At 47.2% G+C, this 26342-nt stretch overlaps 1 protein-coding gene across 1 annotated transcript in view; it reads right to left on the bottom strand.

Annotated features, from left to right (window-relative positions):
• Positions 1 to 24471, bottom strand: part of FAM124A (family with sequence similarity 124 member A) — a 39586-nt gene extending 15115 nt beyond the window's left edge. The window contains exons 1-3 of the mRNA XM_090258120.1: positions 24282 to 24471; positions 11096 to 11127; positions 85 to 818 (exon numbers count right to left, since the gene is read on the bottom strand). Of these exons, the coding sequence (XP_090114246.1) occupies positions 85 to 818; positions 11096 to 11127; positions 24282 to 24346 (831 nt within the window). The 5' untranslated portion in view covers positions 24347 to 24471. The remainder of the gene's footprint in view (positions 1 to 84; positions 819 to 11095; positions 11128 to 24281) is intronic.
• Between the last annotated feature and the right edge of the window lie 1871 nt (positions 24472 to 26342).

Consider the following 26342-nt stretch of genomic DNA (forward strand, 5'->3'; position numbering starts at 1 on the left):
CAAACAGACAGGGAGACAGACACGGAGGGGCTCCCCCCAAACAGACAGGGAGGGGACACGGAGGGGTCCCCCCGCCCCGGGTACCTGCAGAAGGATCCTGTTCCCGTCGTGGTCCTCCGTCTGCCAGCGCCCCTCACTGATGGGGCTGCAGGGGTTGGGGAGGAGAGGCACGAGCTCGCCCAGGTCCTTGACGCGGAACTCCAGCACCGACGCGTCGGTGGGGGCCGGGGTCTGGTCGCAGGGCAGCCTCTTGAGGGAGAACTGGATGTCCACGTCCAGGCTGGAGAAGATGGGGAAGATGCAGAAGTCCTTCTTGCTCTGGCTGGGGCTGCGCCTGAGGATCAGCTCGTAGAACTTGAGGCTGTCGGCGTAGCGCTCGTGGCGGCAGTAGACGGTGAAGCGCACGATCTCGCGGCCGTAGTGCACGGGGCGCACGGCCCACAGCGGCGTGCCGGGGGCCAGCGAGAAGAAGTCCTGGCTGCCGGGCAGGTAGGGCAGGAGCCGGCCGGGCACGCGCTCCGTGTGGTGGTGGCGCCAGGGCGGCCGGCGCAGCGTGCGGTGCAGCTGCAGGATGTGCTCGTCGCCGAAGTCCTCCTGCAGGAACAGGAGCACGGCCAGCGCGGGCTGCGTCCCCCGCGGGGCCCTCCTGCGCCGCCGCGCCGCCCTGCGCTCCGACACCCGGAACAGCGGCAGGTCCGGGTGCACCCAGGCCAGGACCTTGTCGATGGCCTCCTGCAGGGGCTGCGACTGCCCGGGGTCCGCGATGATGTGGATGCTGACCAGGAAGGGGTCCTGCGCCTCCTCCACGGAGCGCTCACCTGCGAGCACAGAGAGAAACAGGGGAGTCCCCAAATGGTGCCTGTGTCGTCCGGGGGTCCCGGGATGACATGCAAAGCATCAGCAGGAAGAGAAGCTAAATGCTATCCGAACTGAACTCCACGATCATTGATTTTTTGATCCCAAGTTTATGGGCAAGAACTACTGTGGCAGGACCCCGGCAGCCATACGCCGGTGAGCCATCGCTAAGGACGGCTCCCAGCGGGCGCGGTGGGGAACCTTGGCTGCTGCACTTCATGGGTGCCATCATGCTGCCTGTACTTTCTACTAGGCAGCAGGAAGCCAGGTCTCCAGCGATCTGGAAGGGGTGACGGGGCCAGCAGACAAGGCTGTAGCATTAAGTGCGCACCATTCAGTATTTCCTGAAGTATTTGCAGTGCCTTATCCTACAAATGTTCCCTGTTATGCCTGTCTTCCTTTGGTTGGCTTATTATTTCATTGGTTTATTTTTTCATTCGTTTAACAAATATTTATGGAATCCTTTCTTCATGCCCTATGCCAGCCTGGTGCTGTGCTAGGCACACACCCTGATGGACAGATCAAGCCCCAGCTGTTGAGGCGTCCTGCCAACAGCGTCCTGGTGTTGGCGTGGCCTGGTCATGACTGCCTGGTTGCTGGCAACACAGGCAAGAACAATCCCGGGACAAGCCCAGAATTCTTGCTGTTGGAGCTTCCTGGGGCTATGGCTAGGGGTGGTGGGGCTCAAGGTGGGACCGCTGCTGCCTGTGTGATGCTGTCTTTTGGGTGTCTCTCCTCTAGCCACATCCACCCAGAAGCCCACACATCCTAAATGGGTCCGTTACTGTCCTTCTGTCCTCTGGCAGATCATTTGGAAGCTTCCAACTCCAAGTGTGAAGTTGACCATTCAACTTGGCAACACTTTTCAATGGGGTAAACAGTTTGCTGGCCACATGAGCACATTTATAATTCACAAACATTCAGCATATTTTATCAAATAACCTGACAGAGGTCGTGTTCTTTTCAAAGATGGACTCTATTTGCATTTATGTAAGCTTTATGGCTCATCCAAGGGCAATCAAGAAATTTGATTTATTTAATTTTATTTTCATCTCATGGATGAGATAGAAGTGTGATGAAGTTTTGGTGTGCTCTGCTAAACTCCACAAAAATTACATAAGTATACAAAATAATGTTTTGCTCAGATGCACATTTATTGAGCATCTACTAGGCAGCAAATGCTGGGAATACACACAGTTATACTCTTACTGAACTATGGTCAAGGCCAATATTTTATGAAATCATGGTATAAAAATCATTTATAAGACTCTAAAATTATATTTCAACACCCTCCTTTAATAATATGAGATAATTTTCAAATCAGCTGTTTTTTTTATATAACTTGCATGACATACTTTTCTTTTTCAGTTTATAATATTGAAAAATTTATTTTATTTTATTTTTCCCATTACCATTTATATCCCCATCCCCCTCTGCCACCTCCCCCTCCCCCCATGCAACCACCACACTGTTGTCCGGGTCAATGAGCTCTTTTTCTCTGCTCCGTCCCTCAAGTCCCCATACCCCCAAATTTCTCCCACTGCTCTCTATTTATTTCTCTGTCTCTATTTTGCTTGTTAACTCAGTTTGTTCATTAGATTCCACATACGAGTGAAACCATATGGTGCTTGTCTTTCTCTGACCCGCTTATTTCACTCAGCATAATGTTCTCCAGGTCCATCCCTGCTGTCACAAAGGGTAAATTTTTTTTAATGGCTGAGTAGTATTCCATTGTATAAATGAACTATAGCTGTTTATCCACTCATCTACTGATGGACACTTGGGCTGCTTCCAAATCTTCAATATTGTAAATAAGGCTTCCATGAACACAGGGGTGCAAATATTCTTTTGAACTAGTGTTTTGGGGTTTTCAGATAAATTCCCAGAAGTGAAATCACTGGGTCTTCAGGCAATTCCAATTTTAATTTTTTCAGGTACTTCCATACTGCTTTCCCCAGTGGCGGCACCAGTCTGCATTCCCACCAAAAGTACAAATGGTTCCCCCTTTCTCCACATCCTTGTCAGCGCTTGTTTGTTGTTTTACTGATGTTAGCCATCCTGACAGGTGTGAGGTAATGTCTCACTGGTTACTATTTTCATTTCTCTGATGACTAGTGACATTGAGCATCTTTTCATATGTCTATTGGCCATCTGTGTGTCCTCTTTGGAGAGGTGCCCACTCAGGTCTTTTGCCCATTTCTTAATTGAATTGTTTGCTTATTTTGGTGCTGAGTTTTAAAATTTCTTTATAAATCTTGGAGATTAACCCTTGTAAGGTATAACAGTGAATATATTCTCTGATTCAGTGGGATGTCTTATCATTTTGTTGAGGGTTTCCTTTGTTGTGCTAGAACTTTTTAGTTCACCGTAGTCCCATTTGTTTATTTTTTCCTTTGTTTTCCTTGTCTGAAGAGATAGATCAGAAAATATGTTGCTATGAGGAACGAGATCTTACTGTCTTATGTTTTTCTCTAGGATTTTTATGGTTTTGAGTCTAACAATTAAGTCTTTAATCCATTCGGAGTTTATTCTTGTGTGTGGCGTAAGAAGGTGGCCTAGTTTCATTTTTTCACACATATCCGTCCAATTTCCCAAGACCATTAATTGAATAGACTGTCTTTAGCCCATTGAATGTTTTTGCCTCCTTTGTCAAGTATTAATTGACTCTAAAGGGGTGGGTTTATTTCTGGGCTCTCTGTTCTGTTTCATTGATCCGTATGCCTGTTTTTATGCCAGTATCATGCTGTTTTGATTACTATGTAGCCTTGTCATATAGTTTGATATCAGGCAGCATAATTCCTCCAACTCTGCTCTTCTTTCTCAAGATTGCTATTACTATTCAGGGTCTTACATGGTTCCATATCTATTTTTGGAATATTTGTTCTAGTTCTGTGAAATATGCCATTGGCATCTTTATAGGAATTGCACTGAATCTGTAGATTGCTTTGGGTAGTATGGATATTTTAATGATGTTAAATGTGAGCCCCCATATTCATTGGGATCAGAGAAAATCCATCACAATGGTTTAAAAAACAATCCCAATTCATGGATTATCCTGTTCCTTTTCTTTGCTTGCTCGTTCTGCTCACCTGGCTCCTTTCTGGTTCGCTGAACATTGTTAGCATCACTATCAGCAGAAATGCCGTAGAAACAAAAGTAGTGAAATGCCAACCACTAGAATTTTCCTTCAGGCAGGAACTCCAGTAAAGGCAGGAGAAGATGACGTAATCACCTAAAATGCGTACTTCGCTTTTTCACAGTGCCGTGGTCTCCCACCAGTGGAGACGTGTGACTTTGCCAAACATTCACAGGTGCTCATGAGCGATGAAAAGGGGCAGAAGGGCCTTGAACAATTTGAGGATAAAACTTAGAGAAAATCACAGATGATTTCTGTTGGGGGGTGGAAGGGGCGGGGGGCGAACACTCTTTGCAGAAAGAGTGTTGGGGAGAAGAAACTGCCAGAGCCGGCGGGCCATCCTGTTAAGGTCCTGGCCTGCCTTCAGGGTGCGCACGTGGCCATGTACCTGTGGTGACACTGTAGGCTAACACTTGTATGCCGTTCTCTGTGGCTCCTTCTTGGTGTTCCATGTGCATGAACCCATTGAACCCTTAAGCAACCTTGGGGGGTGGGGTGGGCGGTGCTATTATTGCCTCCATTTCAGAGAGCAGGAAATCGAGGCGCAGAGAGGTGAAGTGACCTGCCCCGGTCGCCCAGCGTCTGCCTTTGTGGGCAGCGCCCAATAGCTCGCAGAACAGCCTACTCATGCTCCCTCCTCTATGGGTCTCAGAGCAGGACGAGCAGCTGTCACTCTCCAGCCTTCTCTGCCCACACTGCTACCGCCTCACCTCTCTCTGCAGCTCTCCTGCCTCCTCCTAACAGGCTGGCTTCTCAACTGCCAGCCAATAGCTTCGTGTCTTGGGCACCCGTTTACACGTCCTTCTCCTGGCCCTGGGTTTCTGAGGAAGAGTAACCCAGAAACTGTGTCCCCGATGGAACACGCCCAGGTCTTTACATCTGAGCACGGCCCTCCAGGGACACTAGACAGGCCAGCACCGTCGGTGGGGGTAGCCTGCTACAGGAAAAGCCTGCAGGGGGGTGGGGGGAGCAGCCTGGGTGTAAGGTAGCCTCTGAGTCTCCCAGACAGAGCTGCCGGGGTGCTCAGCACCAGGCCCCGCCATCGGCTGCACAGAGGTTTCCCAGAGGGCAGTAACAAAGGCCACGCCGAGCCCGCACGGCTGAGCTAATGTGCGCAGCTTGGCAGAAGGGCAAGGTGCCCAGCCTCGGAGCAGGGGACGGGGCTGAAAGGCCCAAGTGCCCGCCCAGGCACCAGCTGGCCTGGGCGAGAACCGCGGAGATGCCGGTGGCCCAACTCCTGCCCCGGAAACAGGAGGGAGAAGGAGTGGCGGCATCAGCTGCCCTGGCCACGGCCAGCACGTGGCCGCTGCACGGAAGTCCCAAACAGACGGGCTCAGAGCCGTGGAGCGCAGCGCCGAGCCATCATCGGGGCTAGGGTTACACGCGCCCCAGCGAAAATCTGCCTCCGGGGAGTTGGATAGAAAGGCACGTATTTGAGGAGGAGAGAAAATGTGAATAATTAATTGTCAGGAAAAGCCTCTCTGCCTCCCTGGAGCAGCAGACACGCAGCGACAGCGGGACAGACTCTGCCTTTATCATATCTGTTACATGTGTCCCGAAGGCCCCCGTGCAGCACCTGTTCCGTGAGGACGAGACTCAGACCCCAGACGGGCCCGGCCGCGGACAGGCCTCCTCTGGGCGGGTTAGAGGACGGAAACTGTCCACACTGTGTTTTAAAAGCTTTCAAATTAGCTCGTGCTTCCTGAGAGGACAAGAGAGAGTCTTTCCCATGGTATTGTGGACAACTAGATTTTTCCTTTCACAATGCAAAACGGAACAACTCTAAGGCCTGCCCCAGTGCACCAAGGGTACTCTCCACCTGAGTATCTGTAACATTTCACCTCTGCTATATACCCTTTCCTTTCCTTTTCTTTCTTTTTGTCTCTTAAGTTTAACGGGAAGTAGTTTAGACAATAATAACCATGTATTAAGCTCTTATTATCTGCAAGACACTGTCTTAAAAGCTTTACATATAGTATCTCATTTAATCTTTAAAACAACTCTATGATAAAGGTGTTCTCCCATTTTGCAGCTAAAATGCTATCCGAATTGTCAAAGGCCATTCGGGGTCTCCCTTCTCACGAGGAACTTTCTTGCCTCTCAAGTCTGTCCTCCTTCTGCTCATCCTGTTGGTTTCCTGACCGGAACCTCAGGCTGCTCCGTTGGGCTCAGAACCTGAGGTAGCTGATCCAGGCCACGTCGGTGGAAGCTTCTACTGTGAATGGACTAACATTCCGCCTGGGCAGTTCCCGGTAACCCCTGGCCTGCACGGGCCTCCTAAGCTTGAGGCCAGTGAAGGAGGGAGATGAAGGTCCTTCTGCCTGTTGCCATCCTGAGGCTGGACAATCCCAGTGCTGCCTGCACCGGGACCCCTCCCTGTCATTCTCTGCACCCGAGGGCTTCACAACAGCCTTGCCTACAACACTACCTTCAACTGTCTGGTGCCCGCCAGAATGGCCTGTCTCCAAGGAGGTGTGTCCCCAAAAGCACCTCCCTCCCAGCGGCAGGTGTATCTAATGAAGCGTCCAATCTCTCATTCCAAAGGGAAGGCCTCGCCAAGCTCAGGATATAACCAGCTTAGATACCTTGTTCTTGAATTAATTCAGGTTCAGTTGTTTATTTAATCAAGGAATTGTGACCCTAATATGTTCTGGGCACTGAAGGATACAGTGATGAATGACAGCATCTCTGTCTTCCTACAACTTATAATCTAGTGGGGGAGGGAGGCAATACACAAATACATAAAAGGAAGTCAGGGAGCTAAGAGACGCTACTCGGAACAAACCCGTGTCCAATGGGGCGTAATAAGAGGTTTCCAAGGCGGCAGCTGGAATCATCTACCATCCACTGAACAAATTCCCAGTGGCATTCAGTGCCATTAAGCACCGTGAGCACTTTTAGAGTCCCCTGAGCCCCCTCAGGAAGCTAACAGAGTCTGAACAAGAGCACCCAGAGCTGACGCAGGCTGCTTGGTTTGGGGAATTTGGCCCGGGAGCCCAGCTCGAGACCCTCAAAGCTCACATGCATGAGGTCTCAGAAACCCCTCACAGGCTAAATAAACGCCTTTATTTGCATTCATAAAGGCCCCCTCTGTGCGCTGGATCCTGGGCCTGTGAGCCCGACCGGACCTACCAGGACAGTGGCAGGAAACCCAAGTGATATTCTGGGTCGGGTCAGCAACAAAGACATGCTCAGGGCACAGGCTGACGCAGTGAAGAGTGACTATGTTCGCGAGCAGGACGGAAAGAGGCCTGGAATGACAACACACACAAACCCACTGCTCTGTGAAGTGCCATCCCGGGCCAGCCTCCCCATGAAGCTGCCCGCTTGGCCAGAAGGCACGGAGCCAGTGCTCTCTGAGAGGGGGTCCCAAGAGTCCTCACCTGCAATGTGACGAATAACCTGCCTTCATCTCTTTTTAAGCAGTTTTTTTTTTTTTTTTTTTTTTTTAAAGCCAGTTCCTTGAACCCCTGGACTAATGGGGAAAAAAATACCCAAAGCAATCCCTTTTTCTCCGGCCAGGACTGAAGATAAAATCTCAGACTTTCTCAATTCTTAGTCGTTTTTATGACTTTGACAAACCTTTGGTTGGCCTGCGACTTCGGGCTGTGAGGGTGGCAAGGCTGGTCCCTGGGGGGTCAAAACGAATCGCAGGGTTGTGAACAGTGGGACTCGGGGCCAAGGAGGTGGCATGCCGAGTTTTGAACAAAAGCCAAGAAAACGGTGTTCATCACGTGGGTCAGAAGGTTTCTCTCTCCCCGCCTGAATTCACAGACCGTTCCTTTCCCTGAAGGGTGCTTTGGTCCCAACTTGTATTTTCCTTTGACAGAGAAGAAGAACGCAGAATCTTTCTGATCCCTGGCCCCCTTCTCTCGAGCCTTTGGCAGCCGTATGGCTTTACTGTAACTGGTGATTGGGCTGCATCCCCAGTGTCAGCAGCCCGGAGGCTCTGGGGCTCATTCTGAAAGCAGAGCCGCAGTAAGAAAGAAATAACACAGAAAGGAAGGCAGATACTTCAGATACCCTGCATTTGTTTTTTTCCACTTGGAAATGAGACATCCATTTTCCTTTAAGTGTATTTCCAAGCTTCCTTCTGAACAAACCTCCGGTCGGAAGAGGAGGGGGAAGGAAGTAGAGTCCAGACATGAACCAGAGAGCAGCGAAGAAGACACTTGAAATTCCAACGCAGCTTGGCCTGAATTATGCAAGAGGACCGGGAGGCTGACAGGGAATCAGTCTGAGCAGGTAGAAATTCAGCTAGAAACACTTAAACATGCCTAGCGTAGTTCTTTAAGACTTTCGGACCACAATGATTTTGAAAGTGTGTGGGAAGGTAACTCAGGTCTGACATACCCCAATGTCCAATGCTTAGTAATGTTTAAGATCCTTTGTGTATAAAAGCTAAAGGGTTCAAAATGACTGAAGTATCTAGTATTTTACAGAGAATCTGTTCTCCTACCCAGTACTTCCCAAGTCTTTCTAAGCCACATGCCCTGTTGATCAGCAGCCAAGCATCCTAAGAGAGGCAGGACTTCAGGAAGATTCCGTAGATTTGAACACAAGACAACAGGATTAGAATATCCATCTTGTTTCAAGAAGCAAAGGACATTTATCAAAGCTAAAGAGACACAAGAGGAGGATGTTAGCCACAACCGATCGTGAGGACCGACTTGCTCATCAAGGAGCCCCTGACTTTTCAGCCTTGCATCAGAGCGAGCAGGAGGAATCCTCACACTTATAGAAATAAATGTGCATTTTAAAATGGGATTTATTCCGGCAGGATGTTGAGAAATCAGATGAAATCAGAGTCACTATTACAACTGATATAGGGAAAAAACACCACATACCTGCTTATAAACCATATCCTGAGTACAGAGTAGAAAAATCAGTGCTCATGATCAAACTAGCAATGGAGGAAATGGAACCTGTTGGCTTATTTGGGGGTGTGTGTGTAAAATTCAATGAAATATTCAAATGCTTTGCCAATGTGAACACAACACTTGCAAATCCCAGGTACAAGTTTCCATGTTTCCTTAGAATGTACGCATTGTCTCATGCAGCCTATTTGTGAGGTCGAAGAAAACACAGGCATGTCCGGCTATCCACGTGCCTCCCCAGCCCCGAACCTTGTCCATTTCTTCCTAGCGGAGGGGGCTCAAAAAGCAGCGGCTACTGCTGACCACACTGTCTCTGCCGCCACCGGCATACAGGCAGCTCACAGCGCAGCAGCTCAGGTGGAGGGTGAACAGCCCTCGCTTCGAGATTGATGCTGTGGGCCACTTGGCATGGTGCGCATCCTCCGGACTCTCTTCAGGGACAAAGAACAAGGGTACTGACTCCTCGATTCTTGACTCCTTCCCTCTTCTCCTTCATCTTTCTGTCCATCCTTCTCTCTTGTTCAGAGGATTTTCTAAGACATTCACACCTTAGCACCCCAGAGCGTCTGAAAAAGTCCTTAGGGACCAGCCGGCCTTATTCTATAGAGAGAAAGGTTCCCCAGGGAGGGTACCTGCTGTGCAGAAAGCATCCGCTCATTCAGGGCGGGGCCAGGACTGAGACCCAGGACACCTAAGCCCCTACCACTGCTCTTGTTCTTTGCCTCCTCTGGACTGTTTTTTTTTTTTTTTAATGTTTGAGAAAAAGAAATCTCTACTTGTTCAAGTCTTTATTTTTCTCTATTATTTGTAGCCAAGTACATTTCCTAACTGAAATATGAAACACACCCTCACTTACCAAGAAGGCCTGAGACTGAGGAGTAAGGCAGACGTCACCAAATATTTAAAGAGAAAAGAAAGAGCAGTAAAAGGCTCTCGATCCCAGTGGCATGAAGAAAGATTCCAATTCCGAGATCGCAATAAAAATAATGGAGAGGAAAACATCCTAAACCAAATTACCTGTTTCCCTGACCAGAGGGGTGCTTTGTTGTGACCCAGAGGACTGAGATGAATGAGAGCTACAAAGTGAGCAAAGCCTTCTGGTAGCTGTTTTATATTAATCATTCTTTAAAAAAATACAGCCTCTGGGCAAAGCTGGGTGGAGCAGAATGGCTGCACAGAGAGAGAGAGTTCAAGAGAGCATTCTGATTTTAGGGATGCAGATGCTTCAGGGAGCATTATTCTCATTACTACTAATGGTTCTTAATAACTAAGGGGCAATACCGAGTCTCCAGTTGGCTGAAATAATCAGAAATTCCTCCTTGTAGTTATGCTAAGAATGAAATATAATTTGACACCAAGTTATAATTTCAGATATATGGCTTTCTGCACAGTCTTATTGCAAAGAAAAGCTAAGCCAGAACATCAGTAAACAAAATAACCCAATTAAGTGTCTTTCCAAGTGGGAACCGTTTAGAATTGAGAGTTTAACAGGATAGTGAGATGGTAAATATTGAATGGTTTTATCCTGATTTTAAAAATCAGGGCTTTATTATAAGACTTTGTTGTTGTTGTTATTTTAAAGTAAGTGTTTGATCAGGTGAAAGAATTTGGTCCATTATACAGGGATCTTAATCGCTGTCAATTGTTTCTAGATAGAAGGTCTAACTTCCCATGAATAGATGCACACTTATAATTTCATGTTTAACATAGAGGCACCTTTTTCTATACTCAGCGTATGTTTCTAAACATACTCCCAATCATTTTTTTAACCATATGTAATAATTACTTATGATATCTGAGGAAATTTGCCCAATAAATGAGCTGCCCCCCCCCATGGCTCCAATTAATGTGCTCTGAGCTAATAGCCTTCAGGCAGCAGGTATTTGTTGGATGTTTGTTGAATGAATGGGTTACCCCAGATTTTTTAGAGAAGGTGTTTTAGAGCATTTGTGCTAAGAAAGCCTGAGCTGGTTTCCTCTAGGTCGAATTTCCATAGTGGAAGCAATGGCATGTCTAGTCCTGCAATCAAGGTAAAATCAAAGTCTTCAGGAAGAGCCTCCTCTTCCAGAGGTAGAAGAGGGGCCTTACATTCTTTGGCAAGGATGCCTTTGGCAAATCTTACTATTAAAGCATGAGCCACACAGATGGCCTTGTCTACCTGCGTAGATGGGAATGACGCCTGGGGGACCGTGACGGCGATGGTGAAGGACATTTAAACCATACTTACTGCTCGTGGAGGACATGTGGCTGTAGTCAGACCTGAAACACAAAACCTTAGTATTAGTGGGATTAAATATCTTCTTCTTTACCCAAGGGATTTCACCAAGTTAGAATTTTAAAGTCAGTGGCAAGTAGCATTTAACTGGTCAGGAATGCCACAGATGAAAACTATAGCACTGGGCATTGCTTGTGTAAAGTAAAGTTACATTTAAGTTTGAAAGCAAAACCTTAAAGGCACTTTAGAAATCAGGGGTCCTTTGGGTTCCGATCAAGATGGTGGAGTAGGTGGATGCTGTATTCACTTTCTCCCACGACCACCTCAAAATTGCAACCAAATTATAGAACAATCAATTTGGATAACCGTTTGAAAAAGAGCTGAACAGAAAAGCTCTTACTAAGGATATAGAGAAGTCACAGAGAGGCTGCCAGGAAGGGTGAAGATGCGAAAGGAGCTGGCCCCGCCGCACCCATGGGTGGTGGTGGAGGATCCAAAGGGATAACTCAGCTGCAGAGATTCCCCCCTTAGGGATGAGGCATCACAGCCCCACACCAGGTCCCCAGCCTGGAACATCACCGCCAGGAGAGGAGCTCACACAACATGTGTTGTGAAAACCAGCAGGGATTCCCTCCCTCTGGGTGAGAAGAAAGGCTGCTGGAAACCCAGGTGTGCTCTTAAAGGGCCACCGCGCAAACTCACCCATTTACAGGGCACTCACCTTGAGCTCTGTGAAGCAACAGGGGCTTGGGGAGTCCCAGAGTCACACAGGGGGAAACTGAGTTCTGTGGCCTCAGGGGGAGGGCTGGAGGGATGACCGAGACTGTCCCTGTGTTGAGCCCATGCTCCCCATGACCAAATCTGAACGCATGTCAACCTGGTAAACTCCATGAGCTCCACACTGATGATTCCTTGAGACCCCACACCAACCACAAGGGTCTACAGGCCATGAGTGGGTGGCATTAGACCTTGGTATACCATGAGTTTTTTGCTGAAGAGCTTGTCCCAGTGCTCAGCCAAATCTGAACCTGTGTTAGCCTGGTAAATGCCACTCTCTCCATTCTGGTGACTCCCTGGGACCCTGTCTCACCCTACTTGTGTGCTGCCTGAAGCTCTTTCTGTGGCTGGGTCTTATAGGCATCTGGAAAGTGGAGGCAGGTTTTGGGGTGCCTTGGGTCTTTTGATCACCTGCCCTAGGCCCAGAACTGGTGACAGCCAGCCTCAGATCTGGTGGCCCCTAACTCATGAACCCAGACCCAGCACAGGCAGTTGCCAATTGCAGATAACATCATAACTCATAACAGGTAGCCCTGGGTCTGTCACAGGCAGCACCTGACATTGCTCTACACCAAAGTCCCTTCCAAGGGGCCCCAGAGCCAACACACAGGTGGTCAGAGCTTCAGAAAACAACAGAGAACCACCTAATTAACTTCCCAAGTGACACACCCCAAGGGAAGTCTTCTTGGCAGGCACCAGACCCCACTGCGGCAAATCCTGTTTCATGGAGTCAGCCTCTGAAAAGCAGCTCATACACTGTGGTCATGGCCATTCCTCATGGCCAGCCAGCCAGCCAGCCTGAGGGTCAAGTCCACCCACTAATGCATCAATAACAATCAAGGCTCAACTACAGGAGGAGGTTACACACAACCCACACAAGCAACACTCCAAGGGCACCTGGCTCAGGTGATCAGGGAGACTGTACCACAGAACACCTACTACACAAGGTCACCCAGCCGAGATGGGGAGACATAGAAGATCTACCTAATATATAAAAACAAACACAGAGAAGCAGCCAAAATGAGGAAACAAAGAAGCATGTCCCAAATGAAAGAACCGGGCAAACCGTCAGAAAAAGAACTAAACAAAATGGAGGCAAGCAATCTACCAGATACAGAGTTCACAACACTGGTTATAATGATGCTCAAAAAACTTAGGGGAAGAACTAATGAACTCAGAACTTCAACAAAGACAAAATAAGCCTGAAAAAGGACATAAAAGCTAGGGAAAATGGAATAGGTCAGCAATGAAGACTACAGTAACTGAAATGAAGAATGTACTAGAAGAAATCAACAGCATATTAGTTGAAACAGAGGATCAAATCAGTGATTTGGAAAAAAAGGATAGCATAGAACCCCCAATTATAACGGCAAAAAAAATTTTTTTTAAGTGAGAATAGTTTAAGGAACCTGAGGGACAACATCAAGTGTAACAACATTTGCACTGTAGGGGTATCAGAAGAAGAATAGGAAGCGCAAGGAATTGAGAAGCTATTTTTTAAAAAATGAGTGAAATTTTTCTTAACCTGCCCCCCTGCAAAAGACACAAACATCCAAAAGTGCAGAGAATCCCGAACAAGATGAACCCAAAGAGGTCCATACAAAGATGCATCCTAATTAAGAGCAAAGAGAGAGTCTTAAAAGCAGCAAGAGAAAGACAATCAGTTAGAAGTAGCTCCCACAGACTGTTGCTGATTTCTCACCAGAAACATTTTGGGCCAGAAGGGACAGGCATGAAATATTTGAAGTAATGAAAAGCAAGGACCTATAACCAACACTACTTTACTCAGCAAGGCTATCATTTAAAACTAAAGGAGAAGAAAAGAGCTTCCCAGACAAGACAAAGCTATAGGAACTCATGGCCACCAAAACACTATTACAAGAAATGTTAAGAGACTTTTTGAGAAGAAGAAGGAAAAAAAGGAGAAACATAATTATATAGAACAAAATGGCAATAAATACATACCTATTAGTAATCACTTTAAAATGTAAATGGCTTAAATGCTCCAGTCAAAAAACACAGGGTAGCACAATGGGTTAAAAAAAAGATCCATATATAAGCTCTCGACAAGAGACCCACCTCAGAATGAAAGACACACAGAGACTGAAAGGGAAGGGGTGGAAGAAGGTATTTCATGCAAACAAAAGCAAAGCAAAAGCAATACTTACATTAAAAAAAAAAAGACTTCAAAGCAAAGGCTATAATAAGAGACAAAGAAGAACATTACATAGTGATAAAGGGATCATTTCAACAAGAGGTTATAACCCTTGTAAATATTTATGCACCCAATGTAGGAGCACCTAAATATATGTAGCGAATATTGATGAACATAAAGGAAGAAACTGACAGTAATAGAATCATAGTAGAAGACTTTTACCCCCCATTGACATTAATGGATAGATCTTCTAGACATAAAATCAAAAAGGAAACAGTCGTCTTAAATGACAGAGTAGACCAGATAGATTTAATTAATATTTTCAGAGCATTTCACCTTACAGCAGCAGAATATACATAGTTTTCAAGTGGACGTGGAACATTTTCCAGGATAGACCACATGCTAGGTCACAAAATAAGTCTCAGTAAATGTAAGAAGACTGAAATAATATCAAGCATCTTCTCCAACCACAATGTTATGAAACTAGAAATCAGTTATTAGAAAAAAACCAAAAAGCACACAGACACATGGAGTCTAAATAACATTTTCCTAAACAAGAAACGGGTTAACAAGGAGATCAAGGAAGAAATCAAAAGCTACCTTGAAATAAATGAAAATGGAAACGAAATTACCCCAAATGTACGGGACACAGCTAAAGCAGTCCTAAGAGGGAAATTCATAGCATTACAGGCCTACCTCAAGAGCAACAACAAAACACCTCCCCCAAACCCCCAAACAAACAACTTGCATTATACCTAAAGGAACTAGAAAAAAGTAACAACAAACAAAGCTCAGAGTGAGTTGAAGGAAGAAAATGATGAAGTGCAGCCACTATGGAAAGCAGTATGAAGGCATCTCAAAAAACTAAAAGGAGAACTACCTTTGACCCAGCAATTCCATTTCTGGATATATATTCCAAGAAATCAAAAACACTAATTTGAAAAGATATATGTATCCCTATGTTTATTGCAGTGCTATTCAATAGCTAGGATAGGGAAGCAACTGAAGTGCTCATCAATAGATGATTGGAAAAAGAAGATACAGTGCATCTATCCAATGGAATATTACTTGGCTATAAAAAAAGTATCAAATCTTACCATTTGCAACAACGTGGATGGACCTGGAGGGTGTTATGTTAAGTGAAATAAGTCAGTCAGAGAAAGACAAATACCATATGACTTCACTATAAGTGGAATCTAAAGAACAAGATAAATGAACAAATAAAACAGGAACACACTCGCAGATACAGAGAGTAAACTGATAATTGCCAGATCAGAGGCGGGTGAGGGGAGCCAAGTGAAAAAGGGGAAGGGATTAAGAAATATAAATTGGCAGTTACAGTATCCAGACTATCGTCAATAATACTGTAATAATTATGTACGGTGTCAAGTGAGTACTTGACTTACGGGGAGGAGTGGGTAAGGGCAGGTGAACCACTTCATAAATTATATAATTGTCTAACTGCTATGCTTTATACCTGACACTAATATAATATTGAATGTCAACTGTAATTGAAAGAAAGAAAGAAATCAGGGGTCCTTCATATGGGCTCTGTGACTCTACCAGACGGGAAATCTGATGGGTCCTGGACCTTCTAAATTTGCTGGCAAATTTTTGAATTGACACTTACGTTACTGGGGAGAAGTCTCAAAGTTTTCAACAGATTCTCAAAGGGGTCATGACTCCCCAGAAGTTTAAACCCCTGCAAATAATCACCCTTCAAATGTGGTCATCACATCATGAACAAATGTTTCTGTGCACAGGCATGGTGGACCCCTGGGGGTGTGAGCAGGACCCTGGCTATAAGGGCTTCCCAATTCAAGGTCTGTCTGGTCATCAGGAAACGCAAAAGCACATGATGTCTGATTACTTCAGTTTCATCTAAGAACAAATCCGGCTGGACAGGAGAGTAACAGGATGTAGGCTGTGATTGGGAACGGGGAAAGGCAGGGTTAGGGCTGGGGTGAAATTAGCCGTCAGTTCCTATGCTGAGAAATCAGCTGTTGGCATTCAGCCTCTGTGTGAATGGGCATCTGGCCAAGGATCTGCTAAGCTTCTGCCCTACTTGTGTGGCTGTGAAGCCTTCCCTTTCTGGCAACTTTTTTGGTGTAGAAACTATTAGTTTTCTTCCCCCAGTGTCTCAAAGTTGTTGCCAGTTGGAAATTAATCTCTCAGGACTTAATCTGCTAAGGTGGTAGTTAGGGAACATAGTTATGCAAATTAGAATTAATTATATTTAATCTTAGAGCTATGCACTCCTTTTATTTACTAGCCTCATAGTGCCTTTCTCTCCACTGAGTTTCTTAGCACATTAGAAAAGCATACTTCTTTTTAAAAACATGTGAAGCATGCCTCTTATTAGTTAAAATAACCTACACCTCTCACCTAAAATGATGAACTGACTTATCAGCAGAGGAAGAAAATTGAAGAAAAACAGCATGTGGTTTTCTCTTTTCAAATGAAATACTTCAGTAGTCATAGGATCACTGGGTTCTAGAACTGGAAAGAATAACAGACTCGTAACATTTGCATATCCTTTTCTATATCACCAACGTAGTCTCCTGGAGCTAATCCAATTTTTTATATCACTGAGTAGGAAACTAAAATGATACGATTGGTAAGGAGAACTGGAGGTTGAGGAAAAATAAGAGCTTGCACGGGGTGTGCAGGGCGGTGGCCAGGAACTGGGAGGGCATAGCCACAGGCTAGCTACGGGAAATGAAAGGGAAAGGAGAGTCAAGGGTCAAGGACATTCTAAAGCCAGGATCTGAAACCCCAGCGTTGGCACACTGCATGTTTTCTGGAATCAGGCAGAATGTAAATAAGCTTTAGGACGACACTGTATCAATGCAATGACGCACAACAAACACCCCATGTAGTAGATGCACCAGCGAAACTATTCCATTACAACGTGGTCATCTCAAGATGGCCAGACTTTGAAGAAAGTTCGTGACAATTCCAATGAACTGTTCAAGAAGAATGCACCGTAGGGCTGTTTACCTTCTTATTAAACATTTGTCAGTATTTCCAGCTAGGACTTTCCAAATAATCCTGAGGCAGATGGTTTCACATATGTATACATTTTGAAGCTCTGTATACAGATGGAAATGTACTTATAATGTAATTTACATTTGAAACACATTTCAGGAATCTTAAAGTGCAACGGTAGTATTTTAGGATGGGTGCTGGCAGAACGAATGTTCCCGCCAGGAATCTCGCCCATTTTCTCGTGACTAAAGGTACTGCCCGGGTTAGCCTCTCACTCCTACCCTGCTCCGGTTCCCTTCCCACGATGGCGGCCCAGCTTTGCAAAGGGCACATCTGATCATGCCTCTCTCTGGATGGAGTCCAAGCTTGATGTTAGACTGCACGGACCCCTCTTTCCGTTGCCAATGCCCCTGCCCTGCACTGCGGTCTCATCATCACGCCACCTTGCATCCCTGTCCACCCTCAAAGCAGAAATCAACAGGAGTCACCTCAATGCTCACAGGGTTTTCCAGCCTCTGAGTCTGCCGATGCAACTTGTACACAGTTGCCGTGATGATAAAGATACAATTTTAAGCTGCTCTTGTCACTAAACACCATCATAACATGTTGCTGTCATTAAAATTTGAGAAAAAGTGATTTACTGTAATTTATTCAACCATTTCCCTTTTGCCGGCTATGTGATTGTTCAGTTTTACAGAGCACACGGTGATGAGATATTTATATATACAGCTTGATACTTATTTTCTTTTCCTTAGAAAACTTATCATGAGGGGGAGCAGGGACTGGGACAAGGTATGAACCCTTTGATAGCTCTCAGAATACAGTTCAAATAACCCTAAATGGTGGTTTACTGGGAGCACTGCCAGTGAAGAATTGGAAAGCTTAAAACAACTCTGTGCATACTAAGTAGGTTCAGCCAATTTCAATCTCTGGCAGGGAATGTGCTCCAGCTTTTTTAGAGGAGCAGGGAGCAGCAATAGGTACCTGTCTTGGGAACCTGTTGATGGTCTCATTTCCTAAGAATTTACCCAGCTGGCTCTACACAAGACCTTCAACTCTGCCAGAATAAAGCATGAAAGTTGAATCATGAATTTTAGGATGAAAATATTATGGACACATAATGCAGATGAGCAGAATAATACAAGGATTATATATTTTCACACACCTGACACATGGAGTGGACAGATTTCCAAATATTACATTTAGTATCTGTGCCAATGATAAACAGAATGTCAGATGAAGTCCCTTTACTATATTTTAATTGTAATTATACATATAGGGATCATACAATATATAAAAAGACCTGCACTTAAGATAGTTGAAATATACCACTGTCAGTAGCCATATGTCTGTAACAAATACCTTCCTAAATGGTCTATTCCAGGAAAATCTTGGCATAGGAATTGATTTTGGCATTTCAGTAAAATTGATCTTGACATTTCTGTAGAACAGCAGCCCAGTGCCTCATGGACCTAATTGTTAACTCTGACCATTGAATTAGATGCCTTGGTGACTTAAGAGTTAACTAGCTCCATCTTGAACATGACGATAATGGAGTACCCGATAGATCAGCTCGCCTTCTATACAAGATTTCTCCTTTTATCTTCTTTAAGCCCATCCCATTTTAAAATGTATTCCCCTATTTTTCCCGTCCACCTGTTGATAAACTCCAGACTTGTGAATTGTTTGTTACCCCGTAAGTCACGCTTAAGTATCAGTATCACAAAGATAAAGGGCACTATGTGACCTGTGGATGACGAAGGAACCATAGGCCAACCCTGACCAGCTTAGAGGAGGCGCATGTGGCAGACGTCCACACTCAGGGACCGAAGCAACCTCACAGGATGGGCGGAACGTAAAATTCCTAACACAAAGCAAGTCACGGAGGGCAGTCAGGTCCCAGGCTTGCAGTTTCCTTGACAAAGGTCAGTCTTTACCTTTGAAACTGTCTGTTGCCTTTGTGCATCTAAGATAACATACCTTTAAAAGGTCAGTTTCTTTCCCAGACCCCGGGAAGGTACAACCGCCAGCAGGAGCCCTGCTGTTACCTTATTCCCCGCATCCCGCCTCTGGGTGCTGTAACCGCTCACTGCCCTGTGCCCGCCGGTGAAAACAAGTCTGCGCTTCTCCATTTTGCTCTTTATCCAACCCCAGAGAGTTCCCCGCTCTGCTTCCTCCTGCCCCCTTCATCTCCCACCAGTGGGTGTCACCTAACCCTCCTCACGTCTCCTCCTTTGATTCTAATGCATAAAATAAGCTGCAAAACATCCGTTCTCCGGAGCGTTTTTTCAATCTGTTGAGAGTTGGTGTCCTGGCAGTTGTCATCAGGTGGCTCAGATAAACTTTTACAAGACTTCTCTCAAGCTGGACATTCTTTTTTTGACAGACCCTATATTTTCAGAAGCTCAGGGACCACGGACTCTGCACGGAGGTCCATTAATGCCAGATCAAACTTTTGAATGAAAATAATCCATCAAGTGTAGTCATATTTGAAAGAGTGGCTTACAGGCCAAATATTAATATAAAACATTATCTTACTTATTCTATGTCTCTTGTTTGGATTTACCACATTGCCTGTCCCACTATTCAGAGAGTCTGTTTTTTGTTTTTTTAATTGTTTTTCTATTACAGTTGTCCCACTTTTCCCCCCTTGCTCAAGAGATTCTATATTTTAAAGATAGCTTCCCATGGTTGGTAGCTAACTTATCCGTTTTTTTCCGATCAGAATGGCAGTAGGGGAGGTGCTGGACCAGATGCCTGTCAGTCTAGCCAGGGGGGAAAAGGGGCTGGTTGGGAGGTGGACCCACCCAGAGAATCAGGCATTCTGGTCCACTCCATGCCCCAAATGAATACAAACCCTGGGGAAGAAAGAGATGCTCTCTGGCCCACCTGGCGAACACACGGGCCCATGGCGGTGCCAGTCCCCCACACAGGTTCCAGGAAACAGCCTGAAGTCAGAGAGCAGCCAGGGGCAAGCTCAGCGACTTGGAGGGCTGACTGCTCAGCAGCTGCCTGCGGGTCCCAAGGACGGCACCTTAAATGGCAACAGGAGCTCTGCGCTCTGTCTTTGGTTTCGGTCTTGCTGAAGGCAGCTGGGTTCTGTCTGGGTTTTGCAGAGGAGACGGGCTTGGAGACAAGAGCCCACCGTTCTCCCAGATCATGCAATATTTGAATAAAACCTTTTTTATTTCTCACCAATCTCTGCTTCTAGAGTTTGCCTTTTGGTGGTGGCAGGCAGCTCAACTCCACTTTGGTTGGGCAACAGGTTTACTGAACTACTCTGCTTGGGTATGTTGTCTGAGTCAAATATTATAAGGAAGTTCCTGGTTTCCTCTGTGACCAATGTACTAATACCTGCCCTGTCTGTTCAATCAGAGCTGCTCCAGAAGGACCAATCAGGATGCAAAATGTCAACCAACTGGGTCTGCATGATTTGGGTCAACCATCAGCGTATACATTTGGATAGCTCCTTTACAAAAAAATGGACCTAATAAGGAAGGGGCAGGAACTTCTGCTATAAAAGGCAGCTTCCCCTCTGTCTCAGAGGAACACAATTTAAGTTGCTACCTGAATCTGTTTCTGCCAGGCCACAGCGTCCTTTTGCTCAAATAAATGCTTTTATTCTTTATTATAGTCTAAAATTAATTTTGGTTTCCACTAGAAATAGTCCCTCTCCCCCAAGCCTTGCTGATCCTGAATACCTACCACCTGTCCTTGGCCTGCCTGTGCCTTGGGACTTGAGCACTGCTGTAGGTGGCCTGGGACCACCATAAATGTACAGACGCTAAACTTAACTGGGTTCTCACTCAGCGCCGCCCAAACAACTACATCAAATCTCCATTCTCCTGGGGAAGAAGCGCTGCACTTTTATTCAATGGAAACCCATGTTCCCTTCTCTCCTACTCATTGTAAGAGGGGAGAAGTCCCCCCTCTTATCCAAAGCCAATCCATCCACACAGGTGGTCTGGAGTCTACCTGCCTCCACCTCTTCAGACAGCTGAGTTATAGACCATCAGGGTATCTTTACCCTTTCCCTTTTCCAGAATCTTTTCTGTGCGTATTTATTGCCCAATTATTGCCTCTGTTTAGGAAATCCTTCCCTCACCCCACTCTCCCACCATGATCTGAATCACGCAGACCCAATTGGCTGACATGATGCATGCTGATTGGTCACTATGGAGCAGTTCTGATTGGACGGACAGGGCAGGTGTTAGTACATTGGTCACAGAGGAAACCAGGAGCTTCCTTGTATTTGATTCAGACAGCATAACCAAGCAGAGTAGCTCAGTAAGCCCACCTGCACCACTCCACTGTGAAATACTACCTTCCCTTCCCTTCATTATCTCCATTTAAAAAGATCACACTTCACGTTCCTCATCTTGGATTCTCAGTAGCACAGTTGATCTGTTTCCTTTCTTCCCTTGGCTTCTGGGATACCATGTTCTTTATTTTTAAAATTTTTTTCTTCCATACATCCTTTTCCTCAGGCTCTTTTATAGTTTTAATCCCCTTTGCCTGACATTTAAATGTTCAAGGCTGGCCTTAAATAACACCTGTTTTATAAGGTTGTGGAAAGATTAATTGAGTTCATAAAATATGTGAAGGCTCAGAACAGTACCTGGCACATAGTAAATGCTAGGTCGCCTCTAGTTAACTTACGCCACTCCCGTGCCTTTGATTGCTCTTTGTAGGCTGATAGTTCCCTAATGCAATGTCATCATGCTGACCTTTAAGCTCTGGCTCATCATCTCTACCTGGGCATCTCCCAATACCTAAAATGCAACATGTTGAAAACGAAACTTCTTCCCCTACTGCCCAAACTTGGTTTAAATAGGGGGGGGGGGGGTGTCACAGGCTACTTTGAGAATCTGATGAAAAATCAGTCTCTTCTCCTAAAAATTCACAAGTGACACCATTTTGCACGCAACTTGGTGCAGTTCACGGAGCCCAAATTAAGTATCCCTGCCTTGGTGAATGCTATCCCTTGAGCTGAGTCTTCAGAGAAGAGTAGAGTTTCACCTGGTGGACAGGCAGGCAAGGTGAAGGGCATAGCTGGCAGAGAGGCCAGCGTGACAAGCAGTTAGAAACACCCTGCTGGTGTGGCTACACGCAGGGGGCAAGCGCAGACCTGCCAAGAAACAAGGCCAGAGGGAGAAGAAAGCGGTAACATCAGGGCTTATAGGCCACACTGAGTTCTTTGCCTTTTATGGAGGACAGAGCCTCTAAATGTCTGAATGGGAGAGAGACGTGGTCAGATTTGTGCTTTAAAGATGATAGCAAACATGTATTGAGAGCTTTCTCTGCTTTTTATACACAATCTCAACAGGCGAGCTATATGAAAGCTGGATAGGGTGAGAGAGGACAAGCTCTGGAAAAGCAGGGAAACTCTGAAGAACTTTCTGAGAACTAAAACTAAACTTCCAAAGATATGTGACTATGTGGCAGATACCAGGTTAATAAGCAGACACAGAAACTATTTTATTTAAATGCAGGCCCCTAGACCTGTATCTTTAATTCAGGGCTGCTACCGAGGCCATAAAGATTCTTGAACCAGTCCTGTCCTGTTACAACGGCACACTTCTGTGGCAGGCAGAGAACAGAAGCTGTGGTATCAGTGTGTTCAGCAAGTCTTTCCCAGGAGCCCTGGCAGCTATAAAGCTGCTCTTTGGGATCCTGGGGGTGATGCCAAGTACTCAGAGAGGGTCACCAGTTCCTCCCCACCCACTTCTCCAAGAGAGAGGCCTCGGGGGGAAAAAAAAGTATTTGTTTTAGGTGAGCTTTGCACATCGGGAAAAGAAATGACTAGTCAGTGCTTTATTTAACATAGCTGAAAAATGAGCTGGTTGATTCTGTTTGCTTTATTCTATTCATGGTCCATCCAACCTAAGGCAGGAGGGGAAATGCCAAGGATCTTCCATTAAAGTTGATAAATGCCACACCTACAAAGTGTGGGGAAAAGCGGGGAATGCGTATATTTGGAACCAGGGAATCCCACTGGAATGTCCCTGGGCTCTGTAGGGACCCACAGATGCTCACAAGTTTGGGTCAGAGGGAAAGGCCATTGCAGGGCCATGCTTTAGGGCATAATGTCCAGATGTGGGCTGACACGGGCAGTGGAGCTGCAAGAAGAGCGGGTTTGGGCTGGCAGGAGGGGCTGCAGGGAGCTCTTGTTGGGGTCGGGTCAGAACCCTGGGTCCCTTCTGGGGCTGGACTCTCTTCCCTCCCTCACCCTATTCGCCAACCCCTGAGATTGGCCTAAACCTCCCAACCTTCCAGGATGAAGGCTTCCTGTCTGGGCAGCTCCAGCCCTGCCCCAGGGTGTCTCCGGATAGGAAAAGCCACCCTTTCCTCCTGGGTCTGTACCCGCATCCTGGACATACCCTGGATGTGGCGCTGACTCGGCCCGGGAAATTCTCGGGAGATAGGGACTGCATGGAAGCCGTTACAATGACTTTCATTTCCTAAAAGACATTCAGGCACCAGGTTTTGTTGGCAGAGGGCTAATTAGTCTGCGAAGGTTTGGGATAACTATGTCGTTGGAGTGAAAAGGACAGGACTTTACATGTGTCTTCATGCCATCTGTACCCAAGGCCAATGGCTCCGCGTGGGGCAGGTACACCCAGGGGCGAGGAAGTTTGGCGGCGGGGCCGGGGGGGAGGGGGGAGTTGCGGGGAGGAAGGAATGTCTCAGCAAGCACAGAGAAGCCATAAAATGAAAAATGCCATCTTCTTAGACCACTTTTGAAAGACTTTCAGGTACCGGGAGCCCTACCCTCTTTCCCCATCCCAGATCCGCGATCCCGGACTGCAGGGGGCTCCGGGGCCGCCCGCAGAAAGTCCTCGCGGAAGGTAGAAACAGGTGCAAGAGCACCTCTTGTCTCTGTGACAATGATCTCTGGGGGGCATTGCATCTGCCGGGCACGCCACAGCGTCTCAGTGATAACGCAGGGCAGGAGGGGACTGGTGTGACGGGCTGTGGGTGTTTGGGGGGGGTACCCCGAATCTTCAGTCTTTCCACTCCCACCCCGGGGTGGGCCCGTCCTGCCCGCGGTAGCCATGGACCACGCGGCTCTGCCCCCGAGCCTGCCTGGGAGGGGCGCGCCGACCACAGTCCCTCCGGCTTCCTCCGGGGGCCCAGCGGGACTGGCAGCCCCAGCCGCCCCGTTAAGCCGCAGCGGCTCCGGCTCCTCCGCGGGGTCCAGGAAGGTCCGACCCAGAAGGGAGCCACTCACTGGGCAACTCGGAGAGCGCCCCCCGCCCATAGCCCGGTCCGCCTTACCCTCCGGTCTCGGCGCCCGAGTCCACACAGTCATCCTCCTCGCCGCCGCCCGCCTTGGGGTCCATGGCGCGCACCCAGCCGCGCTCTGATCAGGGGCGCTGGCGTGGATCTGGGGCGCGCTCCCTCCGGGCCGCCCAGCTCAGTGCAGCCCCAGCCGGCAGGCGTCCCCGCCAGCGTCTCCCGGTCTCGGCTGGCGCCGCCCGCGGTCCCCTGCACCGCGCCCTCTCCTGGCCACGCGTGGCCTGGCACCGCTGTCCGCTTGCACCCCGCCCCGCCCCTCGCCGCTTGGCGAGTAAGCGTGTGCGCGAGGGTGTACGCGCGCGCGCGCAGGAGGGTGGGTGCCGCGGTGTGAGCGCGCGCGCGCCCTGTGCCTGTGCAGGAGGGTGTGTGCACCGCGTGTGCGCGAGCAGGTGTGAGTTCGCGTGTCGCGCGCCTGTGCGCGGTGTGCGTGCATGAGCTGGAGAGCTGCGTGAGGTCGCGTGCGCCCGTGTTTGTGCTGTGCTGTGGGCGGGCGACTGAAATATGGACTCGTAGGTGCACACGTCTGTGTGTGTGTTGGGTGCCTGCGCCCGCCTGTGCTTTGTAAGCGTGGGCGGTGTGTGTGAGTGTGTGTGTGTGCAGGAGACCGCGCCGTTCCCGGGGCCCACAGCAGAGAATCGGGGTGTGAATCAGAGTCCCAGGGACTGCCCCGCTGTTTCCGAGCCCTGCCCGGCAAGGACCTGGAGAAACCGCTGACCGCGCTGTGAAAGCCAGGGGGGATCTGTCTCACTTCTGGGGCCAGTTAGAACATGCAGGTACTTTTTCACAGTCTCCCCAGAATTGCCAACATTGGGTTCATTATCAGCTTTCTTAGCACAGATCTGAGTGGCTTCCCACTCTCCAGTTTACAATCGGCGTCATGCATTCTTTTGCCTTTTTTTTTTGAACAAAGTTTCTTTAAAAGTAATTTAAAGACCATTGGCTATACCATCAGTCGGGAGTTGCAGCAGTAAGGAGAAAATGGGTGCTTGTCAAGGTCACTCCTCAAGCCTCAGGGAGAGTTAGTGACCACTAGTGGAGGGGCTCACTTCCCCCCCTTAGGGGAGGCCAGAGGGAAGCTGGGGTGGGGGGCAATCAGACCAATTTGGACTGAATTCTGACAGCCCTGTCCAGACCATTGGAAGGCACTCATTTCTACTTTCTTCTGTGTCAAGGCAGGCTAGTCAACCTCTATGAGACCTGATTTACTTATCTGTAAGTCAGGGCTGTTTGTATGCCCTATAGCCTGTTGTGAACGTAATGAGTTTACATATGTAACATACTTAGCCTCAGTCCCGACTCATGCCAAGCACTAGTCACCGGCAATTATTCAATCCCAACCTCAACTTGCAAAGCAGTGCCACTCTGGGTGACAAGTGATACGGTGAAGAGGAATATGTTTTCTTTCCCCTCTGCCTCCCCCTTCCCTTTATTTCTTCCTTCCCACTTACCTAACTAAACATCACTCCTTTCTGGCTCTTAAATTACACAAAAGAGAAACCAATTAGCAAAAGAGTAGAAATGCAACCTCATCATCAAGGAAAAAAACCAACAACAAACATATAAATATGCCAACCCCAAATCTTAACTGAATTTTCCTACTGAGCATAGAATTCCTTTTGCCCAAAAGAGACACAGATATATTCTACTCAACTTGTGCTCATTAGGTGAAAGAAAGGATTGTTCCAGTTCTTCCCGAGTGATTCCCCCCACCCCAATGTACTGATTTCTAAAAGAAAGTTCACGCATGAGGCAAAAGAAACTTTGTGAGTTAATGACCATTTGAAATTTATCAGTGTATTCAATGACTGTTTAACCAGAGAGCAGGGTTAATTCTGAATATAGAAATAAGAGAATGCAGTGCCCAACCTCAGGGAGCTTGTAATCCAGAGGGGGAGACTAAGTAAGTAAATTATACATAAAACATAAATGGAGAGAAATCTATGAAGGAAAGGAATAGTGTGCCCCGAGAAAAAGAAGACCATAATTTAAATTTGAGTGTCCGGGAAAGCTCTCTCAGGAAGGGATATTTTAGTCTTCTGC

Source organism: Furipterus horrens, unplaced genomic scaffold (genome assembly GCF_987537825.1).
Source record: "Furipterus horrens unplaced genomic scaffold, mFurHor1.1.pri manual_scaffold_12, whole genome shotgun sequence".
In the NCBI taxonomy this organism is placed as follows: domain Eukaryota; kingdom Metazoa; phylum Chordata; class Mammalia; order Chiroptera; family Furipteridae; genus Furipterus; species Furipterus horrens.